The sequence below is a fragment of the Citrus clementina genome, unplaced genomic scaffold (genome assembly GCF_000493195.1).
Source record: "Citrus clementina cultivar Clemenules unplaced genomic scaffold, Citrus_clementina_v1.0 scaffold_9, whole genome shotgun sequence".
NCBI classification, from domain to species: domain Eukaryota; kingdom Viridiplantae; phylum Streptophyta; class Magnoliopsida; order Sapindales; family Rutaceae; genus Citrus; species Citrus x clementina.
The window spans coordinates 251,024-268,109 of NW_006261964.1; the positions used below are offsets into that span (position 1 = coordinate 251,024).

At 38.9% G+C, this 17,086-nt stretch overlaps 2 protein-coding genes and 1 non-coding gene across 4 annotated transcripts; 1 reads left to right on the forward strand and 2 right to left on the reverse strand.

The window, feature by feature from the left end:
* Nucleotides 1-2,423: 2,423 nt before the first annotated feature.
* TRNAG-UCC lies at nucleotides 2,424-2,495 on the forward strand. The gene has a single exon. It is a non-coding gene; the product is annotated as a tRNA-Gly (tRNA).
* Nucleotides 2,496-2,584: 89 nt separating this feature from the next.
* Nucleotides 2,585-9,407, reverse strand: LOC18031478 (pleiotropic drug resistance protein 3). Of its 2 annotated transcripts, none has more exons than XM_024183561.1 (24): nucleotides 8,992-9,407; nucleotides 8,775-8,898; nucleotides 8,593-8,678; nucleotides 8,396-8,480; nucleotides 7,979-8,138; nucleotides 7,812-7,888; nucleotides 7,681-7,734; nucleotides 7,506-7,596; nucleotides 7,081-7,382; nucleotides 6,720-7,001; nucleotides 6,324-6,637; nucleotides 6,091-6,251; nucleotides 5,910-6,013; nucleotides 5,662-5,815; nucleotides 5,453-5,572; nucleotides 5,290-5,360; nucleotides 4,874-5,206; nucleotides 4,473-4,763; nucleotides 4,303-4,386; nucleotides 4,050-4,183; nucleotides 3,691-3,918; nucleotides 3,450-3,621; nucleotides 3,113-3,367; nucleotides 2,585-3,018 (listed from the first exon to the last, which is right to left on the reverse strand). In XM_024183561.1, the coding sequence occupies exons 1-24, from the start codon at nucleotides 9,312-9,314 to the stop codon at nucleotides 2,752-2,754; spliced, it is 4,272 nt and encodes a 1,423-aa protein (XP_024039329.1). In that variant the 5' UTR covers nucleotides 9,315-9,407; the 3' UTR covers nucleotides 2,585-2,751. The 2 variants fall into 2 exon arrangements, with proteins under 2 accessions (XP_024039329.1, XP_024039299.1); XM_024183531.1 differs by having other exon boundaries at nucleotides 8,593-8,693.
* Nucleotides 9,408-12,278: 2,871 nt separating this feature from the next.
* Nucleotides 12,279-12,971, reverse strand: LOC112096288. The gene has a single exon (XM_024179717.1). The coding sequence runs from the start codon at nucleotides 12,969-12,971 to the stop codon at nucleotides 12,279-12,281; it is 693 nt and encodes a 230-aa protein (XP_024035485.1).
* Nucleotides 12,972-17,086: the final 4,115 nt, after the last annotated feature.

Below are 17,086 nucleotides of genomic sequence, written 5' to 3' on the forward strand. Positions count from 1 at the left end.
TGGTAATGCTTTCTTCTCTTTCCTCCCCAACCCTTATAACTGGTCTGTCTTGATCCGTGCAGCCTTCTCCTCTTCAATCTCGATGTCTCTTTTAGCCTGCTCGTATGCTGCCGCATACGTTTGAATAGCTGGGCTTCTCAAATTATACCACAGCCTTCCTATCTTCACCCCTTCTTTCAATCCCCTTAACGCCTGAGGGTGGTTGAAGGCTCCCAAGTCGAGGACAGCCCGATGAAACCTCTTGATGAATTCCCGAAGGGTTTCTTGCTCCCCCTGTTTCATGCTTTTCAGCTCCATCATATCATCTTCCGGTGACATCGCCCCACTGAACTGCTCTGCGAATTCCTGGCACATCTGCTCGAAGGTTTTAATGCTGCCCCGAGGAAGTTTCCTGTATCATTCTCGTGCACGTCCCTCGAGGGATAGTGGGAACACCCTGCACCTTTGGGATTGAGATAGTCCTTGTACCCCAGTTATGTCGTTGAAGTGCTCTATGTGCATCAGCGGATCGGTTCTTCCCGAGTATCTGAGGTCGAGGAGGCGGAAATCTCTCGGAATAACTGCCCTCATGATCTCCGCTGCGAGCGGCGATTCTCCGTCCAGCATTATCCTCCAACCAGGGGCTCTGTTCCTCCCTTGCATGTCGTCAATTATCTGCGCTAGTCTGCGCACTTCCTCCTCCAGCTGCCCCGCACGACCAGGGTCACGTGCTGCAACTTGATCCCGCTCTTGCTCTACATCTTGCAAGTGTTGCCTCAACTCTGTTTCCTCTGCATTCACCACCCCGTCGTCCGCGTCACAAGTCTGTCTTACCGGGGACCGCTCTCTTTCTCTATGAAATTCTCCCCGTAGAGGTACGTTACCCCTCTCACCACCAAATCTCCCTGTGGTTTGACTTCTCCCCGCATTATCGGGACCTGGTGCCACTCCACCACCTCTCACCCTTCCTTCTTGGGTTACCCTTCGCTCGTTCCGCAGCTCATGCAGGATGGTTGTCAAGGTCTCCATCTGCTTTTCCATCCGTTCCATCCGGTCGAACATGACTTTTTCCCGTGCTTCGCTGACTATCTCCCTCAGCGTCACGGAATCGTTAAGCCTCATATCACCCCCTTGTGCACTACTTCCTCCTGTCTCCATTGCTTTTCGCTTACTTCACCCCTCTTCTTGCTATCAACAGAAGCTTTTTGCTCTGGATCCCCACAGACGGCGCCAAAATGTTGATGCGAGATTCCGGTTCTCCTCGTTCTACGACCAGGATCTCTGCTCGATCAACTTCCCCACGACCAGGAGGTCTCCTAGTAATGCTTCTTCTCCAGAGATCCCTGCACACACAGACAAGTCAGAGTACGCCGGTTGTTCTCCCGGCGCAAACCCTCCGACGCTCAAGTCAGATATCAAGGTTCGGGGAACGCTTGCCACAGGTCTTATGACTTTTTCGTGGTTTTTTCCTTTTATCTCAAAAATGCTAACCCTTTTACCTTCGTTGGCTACCTTTTTATAGGCTTCCTCTGAATCCCAGTTTTTCACTTTTTTCGAGACGGTCTGGGGCTCTGACTGTTGCGTTATGGGCAAACGGGGGATCTTGCGTGTTACGCCATGGTTCAGGGAAAAGCGTGGCTGTCGTGGTTCTGTGAGATCTTGCGTGTTACGCCACGGTTTAGGGGAAAGCGTGGCTGTCGTGGTCCTGTGAGACCTTGCGTGTTACGCCACGGTTCAGGGGAAAGCGTGGCTGTCGTGGTCCTGTGAGACCTTGCGTGTTACGCCACGGTTCAGGGGAAAGCGTGGCTGTCGTGGTCCTGTGAGACCTTGCGTGTTACGCCACGGTTCAGGGGAAAGCGTGGTTGTCGTGCCTAGATTCTCGGGCTGGAGAGCATGTCTTGCCAACTGCCGTCGACCGGGTCTCCTCGCCTATCGACCTCTAGCCGGAATGGCCGTATACCTCTTATAGGGAATTGGCCTCGCGGATGACAATATCGTGGACGAGCAGGATATTTCTGCTCCTGTTCCTCCGCGCACCAGGCTTTTACGGAACACACCGGTTCGCAGGACTCTGCCATCAGATATCTGCTCGTCATATCTGCTCGTCATTCCTGGTCTCGTCGACATATTTATCCCAAACAGTATCTCTCCCAAACAGAACTTAAGGTATAATATAATGGATTCTGCTAGGTTCCTAATAATTTGAACTTATGAGTTTTATAATACATATACATATTGTTACTCTTTGAATCTTCCCTGATATAAATGTTGTGGTTAGTTTTTAATTCATATTTTTACTTCCATGCACTCTTATAAAATCATTTCTTTATATTAATATTGTTCTCTAACACCTGAATTTTCTTGCAAAAATTCGTTAAATTATCAAAATAAGATTTTCAATTAGGTTACTTTCTCTAGGGCTGACAAGTTTCATGACAACAACAGCGTTTGTAGTCCAACGGTTAGGATAATTGCCTTCCAAGCAATAGACCCGGGTTCGACTCCCGGCAAATGCATTGACCGCAACATCAATCCTCAAAATGTGAGGGCTGATTCCACTGCTCTTTCTTTGGAGAAAAAAATAATAATAATTTGATTACGTGTATATATGAGAGAAACATTCACATCAGCAGCACCATATCACAGCAGTAAACTAGTACAGCAAATCTGATTTGAGCACATAATATACTTGACCTTAAAAATAAGGTATTCTTTTTAGCATATAAAAAGGCAGTCAAGCTGAATAATCTTATAAAATAATGCCTTCTAAATCTACCTCCTTTGGTAATTTAATTTCCCTATGCAGTAGGCAAAAAGGATTGCAAAAGCAACTGGAAAAGCAATGAGGACAGCAGCTACAAGGCCTAAACGATCGTGATGAAAACCATAATAATCATGCAGAAAGGAACCAACTGTTTTGTGCTCCCCAAAAATCAATATCTCTCTCTTCATGTCTCCATATTGTGATGTCAAGAGGCCAGTGAGGGACCAAGATGTGGGGCAGATCCAATAGCACCAAATCCACCACTTGGGTATTTTCTGAGTATATGAAAAAAAACTCCACATTTATTACCCTTCCTTGGATATGCATTGACATGAAATGAAGAAAAAAAGAAAGGGATTTTGAAGGTACCGGTCCTGGTAAAAGGAAACCTGAGAAAAGATTCAATATAGTGTAGATTGCAGTTGCTAAAACTGAAGCTATTTCGACCCCTGGGCATACTGAGACTGGGAACATTCCCAGATATACAAAGTATAAAAATGTGCACAGCGTTGCATAGAAGTACCAGAAGACCTTGTATGCAGACCAATAGTACCCAATTGCTGGATATGTAATGGCCACATATATAATTGCATGCAACATTATGTAAGGTATTTCTATGGTTACCTGCAGCACCCAAAATGATTACTTATGGTTTCATCAGCAAAAAATTTAATCATTTCATAACTTTCTAGGTGGTGTGTCAAACCTGTGCAAAGGAATAAGCCCATGGAGAGTACATTCCGGCAAACTTTTCGCGGTATAGAACAGTGCGCTCAGTTGCAACATATGGAAGTACTGTTGAACAATAGTTTACTCCCAAGAATATGACAGCAATGTACATCGATCCAAGTATGACAATCAAATCCTCTTCTTTATTGCTTCAGAAGAAAGAAGTTTATTAGGCTAGCGTTGATTACAAAAATGAGCATTTGAAGAGTAGGACTTACATTTCCTCCCCTTTCTGCCAAACAACTGCACCAAAAAGCAGTGCTGCAAAGATCATAAAAACATAACGAGCCATGTTATATTCAGGACTTCTCCAGTATGATAAGTGTTGTTTCCACAGGCATGCCAGATACTGCTCCATGCTACTTTGAGGGTAACGAGTGGGAAAGCGTAATTCTTTTGAACCTGGCTGTGGTTCACTCAACCGGTTCACCAACTCTATGGTTTGCCTAAAACCCATATAAAATATAAAATTCATTACCAGAATAAAGTTCTTACTATTAATGCATAGCCTCATGTAAGAAGCTTCACTGAAGCATTCATTTATTAAATGTCAATAAGTTTTGCTTTTGATACTCACTGATATAGAGGTGACTTGAGATAAATTTTGGCAAAATCTAACCCGAGTTCTGCTTCAGTTGATGCAGAAGTGACTTCTAACATCCATGTTGCTGGGTTGTAATTAGCTTTGATTTGTGGCACCCCTGAAATACCCTGTTTGATGGGAAAAAAAAAAAAACAACGAAAAAATCAGCTGCTTCTGGTAACTCTTCATGCTGTGGATACCTATGGACGTATAAACATTATGGAGTACACTAATGTTGTGATCATACTTGGAAGTATTCAATAAGTTTGCTTGAATGACGACCTAGCATCCCCGAGTAAATAATACGGCCTCCTGCTTTCATTAGAAGCAACTGCATGAAATATGAATAGAGAGTGTGCATTAGAACTAGAGGGGATTTGACGATCGGTAATTTCAGGGAGGGAATAGTTGTAAAACCTCATCAAAAGCCTCAAAAACATCAATGCTTGGTTGATGGATGGTGCAGACAGTCGTTCTTCCTGTGCGAACGACATTCTTAACAGCGCGCATGACAATGGCAGCAGCCCTGGCATCTAAACCTGATGTGGGTTCATCCATGAATATTATTGATGGATTTGAAACAAGCTCCACCGCAATAGTTAGCCTTTTTCGCTGTTCAGTAGACAGGCCACTTTGGCCTGGTATGCCAACTAATGAATCTTTTATATCATCAAGTTCAATTGTTTCAATGACTTCTTCTACAAACCTCTGCATAATTGATAGAAGATACTGCTGTGAGTTCATATATTGTAGAATTTTAGGTAGACAAACTATATCGCATCCAAAACTCATTTCACTTGAATGTTTTTGCGTCTTACTGCTTTCGTCTCTGAATCAATCTCTGGTGGCAACCGCAACCAAGCTGAGAATTTAACCGATTCTTCTACTGTAATTTGTGGAGAATGTATATCAGTCTGCTCGCAGTAACCTGATATTCTGGCAAACGTCTTCTGGACTTTAGGATACCCTCCTACTCGTATTTCTCCTTGGATAATTCCACCCGTTTTCCTTCCAGAAAGAACGTCCATGAGAGTTGTTTTGCCGGCCCCACTGACGCCCATCAGCGCTGTTAGAATTCCAGGCCGAAATGCGCCTGTAATATCATGAAGTAGCTGAAGTTTCTTCTCATTGAAACCCTGCTTTCTCATTGCCTGTGCAGGAGTAATGAGGTTAAGAGGTAACCAATTAAGTTCATGGTCCTTTTACACATGACAGAAGGGCTGCACTTAATTACCGGAGGGGTGTCAACAAAATATCGCACGTCCTTAAACGCCATTGTTAGTTGCTCGAATGGCAGGACCATCCCTGTTTAACAAAACACGTTTCCTTGCATTAGTGGACAAAAAATGCTTCAACAACCATTATAAAGTGGGATGTAAAAACCAATCTCATTTCACCACTTATTTTACTTTCTGATTTAGTATGGGGAAATGCAGGTCGATTTGATTCTTCGTCTTCTTTTCCTTGTAGTTGAGAGAACCTCTCCTTTGATATGATGGCTCGGGACATCTTTGGAGCTGTACCATATCACACACGGTATTTAGTTTACAGTAACTCTTTTAGGTTCATGCATGTTGTGTCAATTGAAATAATCAAAGAAACTTACGTTTCAAGTAAGTCAATGCTAAGATAAACCCGAGATCAAAAAGGATCATGAATCCAATCAGTGCTGCTACTGAGATCCAGTAGAAGTAGCTCTCAAAGTTCAAGCCGTGACTAGTTAAAGTATACCTCCCTATAGTTGTATTTTCCGCAATAGCCTACAAAAGAGAACGAATCAAGGCTGTTTGAAAAAGTTATGTCGCTTAGCAGCAGCACAATTAATGTCGAGGAACTATTTCATCTTCAGCTCACCTTTTGCCAGCGGGGAGCAAGGAACTCATTCAATGATATACCTATTTCCCCATATGTCATGAGTGAAATCCAGAATCCCCAGCTCAACCAAGGGGGTAAAGAGGCTGCCAAGGAAAATTTTCTATCAACGGTTGTATTATCTCCCCATATTTGGAGTAAAATGACCTATGGATTGACTTACATCGTGGAAGAATGAAACCCCCAAACAGGAACATTAGCACCAAAGCCAAAGAACCAACTGTTGTTGCAATGACCATAGTTTGGAAAGTTGAAGCAAAGAGACGACACATGGATGTCGAGGCTAGATGCAGAGCAAATAGAAGAAAGAACTGGCAGAAAAACCTGAAAACCATATTTAAAATCTATTCAGTGGCATACGGATATCTTTCCATTACAATTATCAGCAATTCTTACCGTTCTATTTCAGGGCTATAGCCAATAACATAGTAAGTTAATGCCGTCCAGATAAGAGCTTCAGCCAGTGAAAGCGGAATCTTTAGGATAGAAGCGGGGAGAGAATAAGCCCATGCCGGGTATAGAAGGAATGATCTTTGTCTGTAAACAACTGGAAGTCTAGTAATAGTCAAGGACAGTTCTGCTACTCCATTAGTCATAAGTCTGACAATTGCATAATACAGGGAACCCATCATAAAATTTGCATGCATCAAGTCCAATTTCATCTGAGTGCGTATAAATACTGTCATTGTAATGATTGCAGTGATGGCAAGCTGAGGAATAAGCGAATTCACAATGTTAAGTTTGAAATATTTGAGTGTTAAGCTGTAAAAACACCACAAAAGTTGTGATTACCTGTGCTGTTTTGAACACATAGACAAACGAGTTTCGTTTCATCAGAAGCAACTCTCTAGACATGCAAGCTTGGAATAGTTCCCACTTGCTTAAGGCGTGCTTGCTAAATGACAAGGCATTTTTATGACACTGCGATCTGTCGTATGGTTTTGAGAGCTCCTCATCTAACCTTTTTCCTAGATAACTTTCTTTGAACATCTGAGAGAATTGATCAACTGAAACGTAGCTGTAAGGAATGTCATTATGGCGCCAGTATTGTGTTTGGTCCTTCTTGGAGATCACCTAAATAGTTGAAACCAAAGTGTGAGATGATCAATGTCGAATCAAAAAAGAGGGAAAAAGGCAAAAATTGTTTTTGCACCTCCTGGAGGAAGTCAGCAATGCCCTTTCTTTCTGGGCATCTGAAACCACAATCCTCAAAATATTGAAGAACATTACTGCGAGGACCGTGGTACACGATCTTCCCTTCTGCCATCAATATTATATCATCAAATAGATCAAAGGTTTCAGGTGCTGGCTGAAGAAGTGAAACCAATGCAGTTACATCTGTGATGTGCACCAATTGCTGAAGACAGGTGACTATCTGAAAGGTTGTGGAGCTGTCTAAACCAGTCGATATCTCATCCATAAAGAAGGCCTTTTGGGGACCCACAATCATCTCTCCTGCCATGTGAAATAGATTAGTCTTACTTGGTTGAGATTAATATTTCTGCATCGTGCGCAAAGAATGGCCAAATGTGCAAATGAAATGGAATTTTGCAGCATGAAGCTTAGTTTCTTTATGACCTGTCGTTAGCCTTTTCTTCTGGCCACCTGAAATGCCTCGGCTCAAAGCACTACCAACCGTTGTCTCAGCACATATATCCAGTCCAAGAATCTAGGAAGAAACAATATTGAAATGTTTGAGATACTCCATTCCCTCCAATTAACTATCCTTTTCTGATTGAAGAATAACATTTACCTTTAGAACGTAGTCTGTTTGAAGATTTCTTTTCTGTCCTTCAACCGCAATTGCCTGTAATAGTCGTCTTAACCTTTTTATTTCCATCAATAGTTTTGTACAAACAAAAACTCGAACATTAGTAAGCATACCTTCATGTAGGTATCAACGTCTGGATCAGGGGCGATCCCTGCTTCTTTTTCTTTTCTGATAACTTCCATGATCATATCTTTACACGGAAAAATCGAAATTGAATATCAAATTTGGTGTGTAACAAGAAAACTATACTAATTTTAAATTTTTTAAAAAAGGACCTTACCTGCTCTGCTTCCAGCACCCTGGCAGCGAGCTGAAAAATCAATGGTTTCCCTGACAGTCATCTCGGGTATATGCAGGTCATATTGGCTTATGTAGGCGGCAGTCTTTTGAGGAACAAACTCATCTAGCCTGTATCCATTGTAAGATATTTCCCCAGACACCTGTAAAAGCAAAAAGGAAGAAGTTTATTTATGAAGATTATAATGTCAAGGAGTGCACGATTGCAAACAAATATATGCATGTATGGATATTTTAATACTTGATCAAGACATATTGTGGGGATTTATTTTATTTTCTTAATATAAAGTAATCGGTATCTATCTTTACTGTATATGTAGACAGAAACGCACACAAACAAACAGATAGTGCTTATGATTTCCAGTATTATGCAGATCAAATGGTTTTTTGAAAGTTTAACCTTGAGAGTGTAATCCAGTTTTCCTGCAAGGGCCAATAACAAGGTGGTTTTGCCAGAGCTTGGAGGACCGAGAAGAAGGGTAAGCCTGCATCCAAATCCTTCAATGAGTGATGAGTGATTCCTTTTGTCGAAAATATGTATTCATTACTGCCAATATGGTTCTATAATTTAGCAGAATCAATACATGAAAAGATTACCTGGATGGCTTGATGATGCCACTCACATCCTTTAAAATGCTTATCTTGGCTGCTAGCGATTTGCTCGGTATTAGCTTTTTAAAAACCTGTACGTTAAGTTTCTTGCACAGTTTATTTTAAATGTTTCTTTATGATTATGAAAACAGGTTTGCACAGAAGTGAATCATTCAAAAAGTACTTACAGAAAAGGAGCTCATAAGAGAATTCCACAATGTAGGAAGAGGCTTCCCATGTACGATTTCGCACTCAGATTCAACAAACAGATTCTTGTACCTCACTTCCACTGTAGGTAGCTTCACATTCACTCTAAAAACAAAAATTCATTGGTTAATTCGACAAAATGATGGTTATGTGTATCATATATGCATTAAGCATTAATTATATATATATTGGTTTGACCTGTCTATTCTCTCCCTTAGTTTCTGCAGCAACCGGAGATTGTCATTCTCAATATTCTTTATCAGCTTCTCAATGAAGAGATGTCTTTCGACACCTATGAGCTTGGTAACATCGGTAACCTTCTTCCCTTCAGACTCATTTCTAGAGCTGCCATCTTCATTCTGATCACTTACATCAAATAGTGAGGTTCTAAGCCTTTTAAAAGTTGGCAATCTTTCAATTGCAGACCACTGCAGCTGAAGTTCATCATCATCCTCATGATAGCTTGATACATGCTTTTGCAACGATGACTTGATGTTTCCCCCTAGAGTTGTTAGCTCCATGAATTATTTGGCTATCTTCAGCTTCTGCTCTCAAGTCTTGAGCTAGCAGCAGCCTTCCTGATGATAAGCTTGTTGAAGCAATTAATAGGTAGGTGTAGTAGACGGATCAAGATATTCTTCGAATCTGAGCACTCCTTATTTTTTATATATTTTGTGCCACACTGCCACCTGTATTTTAATGTTAGTGGATGATTAAGATTTAATTACTTTTCTTTTTAATTTATTAACAACCAATCGTATTAACAGAATTTACTCAGGTAAAGATAAGATCAGGAGATGATTCTGATCCGTAGTAGACTAAGAGAATATATTAAAGCAGCAGGTTTCAAATTGACTGTAAGTGGTGATGAGTCCACAGGTGTAGTTGAATTGTCAATGGGCATACACAAAATTAATGAGAACTTTCTCGGTAATAAAGTATATATCAGGCTACTTTCTTATTTTTTAATGAAGAAAGCACTTTAATTTGTTTTGTTTATGGGTAGAGTTATTTGCATTATAAATATTACTTTGAATACTTTATTAATCTACACACTTATATATTAATTATAAAAAAATTAAGTTTTACTTTGTACACTTCAAAATTTAAAAAATATCCTTACTTAAATTTTTTAAGTTACTTAAAACACTAATAAAACTATTTAGCTACCAATTTTAAGAGATTTAACATATAGTTACAAGAATATAATTGAGCCAAGTTATAAATAAATTATTTAACATAACTTTAGTTACTATTTTTTTTTATGTTCAAATTTTGCACCCAAAATAACTTACAATGATAATATAATAATATTTCATAAATAATACAAAAAAAAAAAAGATAAAGAAGAAGAAGAAGACGAAGAAGATGGAGAAGAAGGGCCAAAGCAAATTTTTTTTTTTTAAAAAGTTCTTTTACAGTACTTGTGTTTCATTTTATTTTTTAAATATAAAAAATATCACATATATTTTTAGTAAAAATTTTCTTAAATTGACTTCCCTGTTATTCATTTAAATATTAATTAAGAAAGTAGAAGTAGACTTTTTAGGATTTAAAGTATGAGAATTATAAATATAATAATGAGTAAATTATATAAATATTTAAAATAATTATATAATATTAACATATAATAAATTATAATTAATTTTTAATATATATTTTTATTAAAATTAGAATATTAAAAGTAATTTGACCCTTTGTTTATTGATTGACATTCCCTTGAATAGGAAAGTTAAAAACTTTTAAAACTTCTTTCTTCTTTTTTAATGTCATTCTTGTAGGCCCATTAAGCCTTTCTTGTTCTCTTGGACCCCAAAGCAATTTCATCATTTCCTACTTTTTTTAATTTCCTTTTTCATTTACGACACAAAACATATCAAATGAAATAAACAAAATCTTCTTTACACGTACGCCACGCCCTTTTATAGTGACATTACCTTTGTTTCCAACCGCATCATCGTTATCATTCTTCTTCGTGCAATCCTCGCCATTACCTATCGAATCCTCAAGTTTCCGATGTGATTCACTTATTAAATGAATAATTGATTCATTTCGTTTAATTCATTTAGTAATTGGTTTAGTAACATTAATAAATAAAACAAATAAAATCTAAATTCATTTACTATTCATTTATCTTATAAGAAATGCATAACGAATCGAATTGAATATAAATTAGTTTACAAAAATATGATTAATAAATAAAAATTAAGTAAAATAAAAGATAAAAGACTTTAAATTTATAAAAGACTTTAAATTTAACATCCAAAAAAAAAATACAAACTTACTATCATTTACAATTAATATATTAGCCTTCAAATTTTAAAATTTTTTTATACATATTAATGGATAAATAAGTAATCTAATTCGACGAATAATAAATGAACTTTAAACGAATGGATCATAGTCGATTCGTTTATAACTCATTTATTAAATAAATTTTAAATGAATAAACATCAATGTCCTTGACCTAGATTCGATTTGTTTAATTAGCGAATTGAATCAAATTTATCAATTTATTAAATGAATCAATTTTTTCAAACCCAAACTCATTTAATTTGCATCGAATCGAATGAAATGAACAAATCTTAACCTAAATTACCACTTTTACTAGATAACTAGATATCTCTTCAAAATATTTTTGGAGTAAATTTAAATATCATATTATACTATATCTATAAATTATAACAATTTTTTTAAAAAATAAAATAAAAAGAAAAATACAACACGTGTTGCATGCAAAGATGGTAGAGCCCAATTGCATTATTGCTTTACAAAAAAATTTCATAATCCAAGCAAATCTAAAAAAGTTGTGTGGGTTCTACCGACTTTCAGCCAAAGAGAGTTTTAAATACTGTAACAGATTGTTATGTTTCTGAATTACTGTTCTTTATTATTATTATTATTTTACATAAGTGAGATTATTATTTTTTTAATTATTTAGTGGATTCATCACGGTATTAGTAATTTTTACGTCTTAGCTTAAAGGTGTATTAAAAACTCAAGATAGTATAATCAACAACTTGCAAAGTGTAATTAAAAAAAAAAAGTGATGATATATATCCCTCAAATAATTATAAAATATTTAAATTATTTTTAAAAAAAATTTAAATGAAGAAGAATTTTGAATAATTAATCAGTTAAATTTTTGTTATTAATTAGATTATTAATCTTCAATTAAACTGAAAATAATATCTTTATAGTATAGTAATTTACTGGATTATCAAATTTAAATCATTTACATGAAATTATTAGAATTGAATATTCAGCAGTAACATCCTATACAATCTCTAATCACCTCTCAAATTATTATGCCTCTGATAGAATCCATCAAACAGATTTCAAAAAGAAAACATGTAACAGAACAGAAGTATCAAAAAGTAGACAAATATAAGAACCAAGAAGCCAGGATCTCAGCCTTGGTTGAATTAAGCTTGAAGTTTGTCCCACTTTTTTTTTTTTTTTTGATAAGGAAGTAAAGCTTTCCATTAACAGAACTTTGACAGTAACAACGAAACATGATCTGGGAAATTTTCCAGCCAAATACACTGATTTTCAACTTCTAAAGCTTTCTTTGCTACAGAATGAGCAGCTATATTACAACCCCTTGGAGCAAATTGAATTGATGCTTGGCTCTGGATCCTAAGCTTTGTCTGGATTTCAGCAATAATCCATTCAATTTCTGCCTTGCTTTCCTTTCTGTTTAGTGACAGATCCACCACCTCCTTTGAATCTGACTCAATGACCATTGGCACACAAGCCACCTGTTGAGCAGTTTCAATTCCAAACAAAACAGCTTTCGCTTCCATACTAGCTACAGTGCCTCGAAATTGAACATTTTGAACTGCTACTGCCACAACCCTTCCCCTGGAGTTTCTTACAACTACTCCCAAGCCTGCCTTATGCTCTGAAACTTTTACTGCAGCGTCCACATTCACCTTAAAACAGCCATTTGGGGGAGCTGTCCATGTTTGCTGACTGATTTGCCCATGCCTTGAGATTGCTTGATCTTTTGAAATTTTAACCCTCTTGAAAGACTCTACAATAGCTGCTGCTCGTGCCACTGAAATAACAGGATTCTCGTCTTTGCCATAAAAAATAAAACAGTTTCTGGAGTACCAAATCGCCCAACAAACAGCAATAATCAATTCTACATCTTTCTTCGTTCTCTTTGAAGCCATTTCTTGGAGAAAACTCAACATGTCTTGATGGGGCATCTGCTTAACCTCCTCATAAAACTCTGTCACTTTCCACACCTTTCTCGCAGCCTTGCATTCCAATAAGGTATGGAAGACATCTTCACTTCTACAACTACATCTTTTGCAAATTGGGTCCATTATCACTTTCCTCTTCCACAGATTTGTTGCTGTTGGTAACAGATTTTTTGCTGCTCTCCACATAAAGACTTTAACTTTTTCAGGGATCTCATTTGCCCAAACAACCTCCCAGTGAGTTCTGGTAGTGTCTGAGCAGCCTGGATTGTCTGAGAACTTTTGCTTCAAAGCTAGCTGGTAGCCACTTTTGACAGAGTAACTTCCATGCTTGTCAAATTTCCAGATGAGAGTATCTTGCTGAGGGGTTCTCGGCAAAGGGGTCTGCAAAATCCTTTTTGCGGCTTCCTTCGAGAAGTGCTGGCAAATTATCTCCTCCTTCCAGTGATGTCTCTCATCTATAAGGTCAGCAACTACAGTGTCATTGGGGAGCTCCATATGCATGCCATGGCTCTTTAATTCATGTTTTTGAATCCAGTTTCTGTTGTAGATTGAGATTTGTCTCCCGTTGCCTATCCTCCACCTCAAACCCTTATGGAGCACTTGTCTACCCCAAAGAATACTTCTCCAAACAAAGCTAGGTTGTGACCCTAATTTTGCATCCATAAAGCTTGTATGCTTGAAATATTTTGCCTTTAAGATTCTTGCCATTAAAGATTCCGGATTTTGGAGAATTCTCCACCCTTGCTTAGCAACTAAGGCCTGGTTAAAGCTAGAGAATTCCCTAAAACCCAGCCCTCCCCTGATCTTGGCATGGCATAACTTCTCCCATCTTGTCCAATGGATGCTCTTATGAGTATCGGATGAACCCCACCAAAATCTCGCTATAGCCTTTTCAATATCATCACACAGGCCTTGGGGGATTTTGAAAACGCTCATAGCATAAGCCGGGATTGCTTGAGCAACAGCTTTAATCAAAACTTCTCTCCCTCCACTGGAAAAACACTTGCTCTGCCAGCTTGACAGCTTACTCCAGACCCTCAATTTTACATCGTTGAAGAAGCAAGTCTTCTTTCTCCCCACCATAGCTGGTAAACCAAGGTATTTTTCATGCTTGGATACAACATTCAACTCAAAAATGCTTTTTACTTCCTCTAATTGGCCTTGTTTTGTATTAGTGCTGAAGAACATCGAAGACTTGTCGTAGTTGAAAACTTGTCCCGAAGCTGCTACATAACAGTTAAAAATGTTCTTCAAGTTTCTACAGTCAGCGCTATTGGCTCTTGAGGAGACTAAGCTATCATCCGCAAAGAGGAGATGCGATACTGAGATGTTGCTACTGAACTTCAGTCCATGGATAAGGTTTTTGTTTTCTGCCTGCACCATTAAGTTTGAGAACACTTCCGCACATAAAATAAACAAATATGGGGAAAGAGGGCATCCTTGTCTCAATCCTCTTTGGGGATGGATGAGACCATTAGGCACTCCATTGATTAGCACTGAAAAGCTAGCCGTAGAGATACAATTCATGATTAAGTTCACCCATTTTTCAGAGAACCCCATTTTGTGCATTACACTTTTGACAAAACTCCACTCAATCCTATCATAGGCCTTGCTTATATCAAGCTTGAGGGCTACTAGGCCTTCCTTTTTTCCCCTACTTAGTCTAATCTTGTTTAGGCATTCATAAGCTATGATTACATTGTCGGTAATAAGCCTATTTGGAACAAAAGCACATTGAGTAGGGGATATGAGGTCATTTAACACTTGCTTAAGCCTGTTGGCTATTGTTTTAGCGACTATTCTGTATATTACATTACAGAGGCTAATCGGCCTGTATTCAGTCACTTTCCTAGGCTTTTTAACTTTAGGAATCAAAGCAATAAACGTATGATTGAGTGGTGTGAGATTACCTCCCTCGTTTAATATGTGCAGGCTGGTTGTGATGACTCCATCCTTGACTGAACTCCAGTGCTTTTGAAAAAATGCTGCCGGGAGCCCATCTGGGCCTGGAGCTTTCGTGGGACACATCTGAGAAAGAGCAGCTTCTACTTCTTCTTCTGTAAAAGGCTGATCTAGGTGACTTTCCATATCCCCTGTGATTTTAGTAGGCAAATCCACAACTGCTGCCGCTAACTGATCAGCTGTAGGACTTGTCGTGGTGAAAATGTTTGTGAAGTATTCACTGAACATTTTTTCCACCTCATCAGCTTCCTCAAGCCACCTTCCATTTCCATCTTCTATGCCACAAATTTTGTTCTTCTTTTTCCTCGCAGAAGCTTTTGAGTGAAAAAATTTCGTGTTTTTGTCTCCCTCCTTTAGCCAATCTGCCCTTGATCGCTGCTTCCAGAAAATTTCTTCATCAATCAGCATGCTGTCAATCTGATGTTCTACCCTCTTGATCTCATCTCCCTGCTCATAGTGGCTGAACCCCTCTTTTAAAATTCTAAGCTTCTCAATGAGCTGCTTTAGCTTTTTTTCCCTGCCCTTAAATTCCATGTTGCTCCATAGTTTCAGCTCTGCCAGAGACTCTTTTGATTTTCGCTTAAAGCTTTCAATCGGGTTTCCTATGTTCCAGCAGCTTACTTCCTTCCATTCATGCTTCACGATGTCCCTACACTTCTCGTAGGGGCTCCACATGTCCTCGTAATGAGGTCTAGGGTAGGTTTTTTTTTAATACCTTTGCCCCTTCCCGATTTCTATGATCTTCATCAAGATAGGGATGTGGTCTGAACTCCAGGAAGTTAGATTCACAGCCGCATTTTCTTCATAACTAAAGCCCCAACTACCATTACATAAGAAGCGATCCAACCTTTCTTCAATAATGTTTGACCCGAATCTCCGATTGGACCATGTAAACGGATACCCCGTGCTCCCTAAATCCTTTAAATCACAATCCCTCAAAGTTTCTCTAAAATCGTTCACCATGATAGCTCTCTTCTCTCTCCCTCCTATTTTCTCATTTAAATTCAACACTTCATTGAAGTCTCCAAAACATAACCATGGTAAAGATGATAGAGTAGCTAACCTTCTCAAGAGAGTCCACGTGTGCTTTTTTTGGGCTGATTCTGGATGACCATATACTCCGGTACATCTCCAGTAACTCCCGTTTTCATTTTGAACTACTGAATCTACATGGTGTTGGCTGAATGATTTTATCTCCACTTTAACCTCTGAGTTCCACAACAAAGCTAATCCACCCCCCAATCCTTCCCTATTGACTGCAAAACAGTTCTGGAATTGAAGCTTATTTGCCTTCGCTTGCATTTGCTTTGACATCAGTTTTGTTTCACAAAGAAACAATATTTGAGGCCTCTGCTCCTGCACCATCCGCTGGGTTTCTCGGAACGTTCGATCTTTCCCCAGCCCTCGAACGTTCCAACTTATGAGTTTCATGGCTGTCGGCGGGGCTGTCCTCCAGCCACCGCCGATGTTTCCTTTGCTGCATTCTGAGGCTCCCCTCTTAGCTCACCATGCTCATTTTCAAAGGTTAGCTTCGTAGCTGCTGCCCCATTTCTTTGAACCCGTTGTGAAATTTCAAGATTTTGTGGGCTGTCTATTTTTCTCTTTTTTCCCCTTGGGCTTTCCCAATTCATTGAGCTCATAGGCCTTTTTAGGTTTGTGGACCCCTCCATTTTACCTCCAAATCCTTCCACGTTTCGAGCTTGGAGCTTCCACTTTTTCCTTTTAAGTTTTTGTTTCTCTACTTTCGGCTCATTTTCTGCATTTTCAGTTTCCGAATCCATTTGGGCTAGGCTCATGTTTGTTTTTTGTTGGCCCTCTCTAACTTCCAAAGCCCCTTTAATCTCATTCTTTCCCGGCTCGAAAACTCCCTCTTTTTCCAGCCCATGACATAACACCATTTCTGGTTTTTCTTTTTGTGTTAATTCTTCCCTCTCTTTTTTGTTCCCCCCCTTATTTCCCGCTTCTACATCCACCTCCCGATGCACTGCAACCCCCTCTGCTGCACTTTTCTGCTCCTTGCAGCTACTCACTAGCTCACCATGTCTTATACCATTCTGCATTAAATGTGTTTCCACTACCATCTGATCCCCACCCTTTTCGATTCCCAAACTATCCGGACC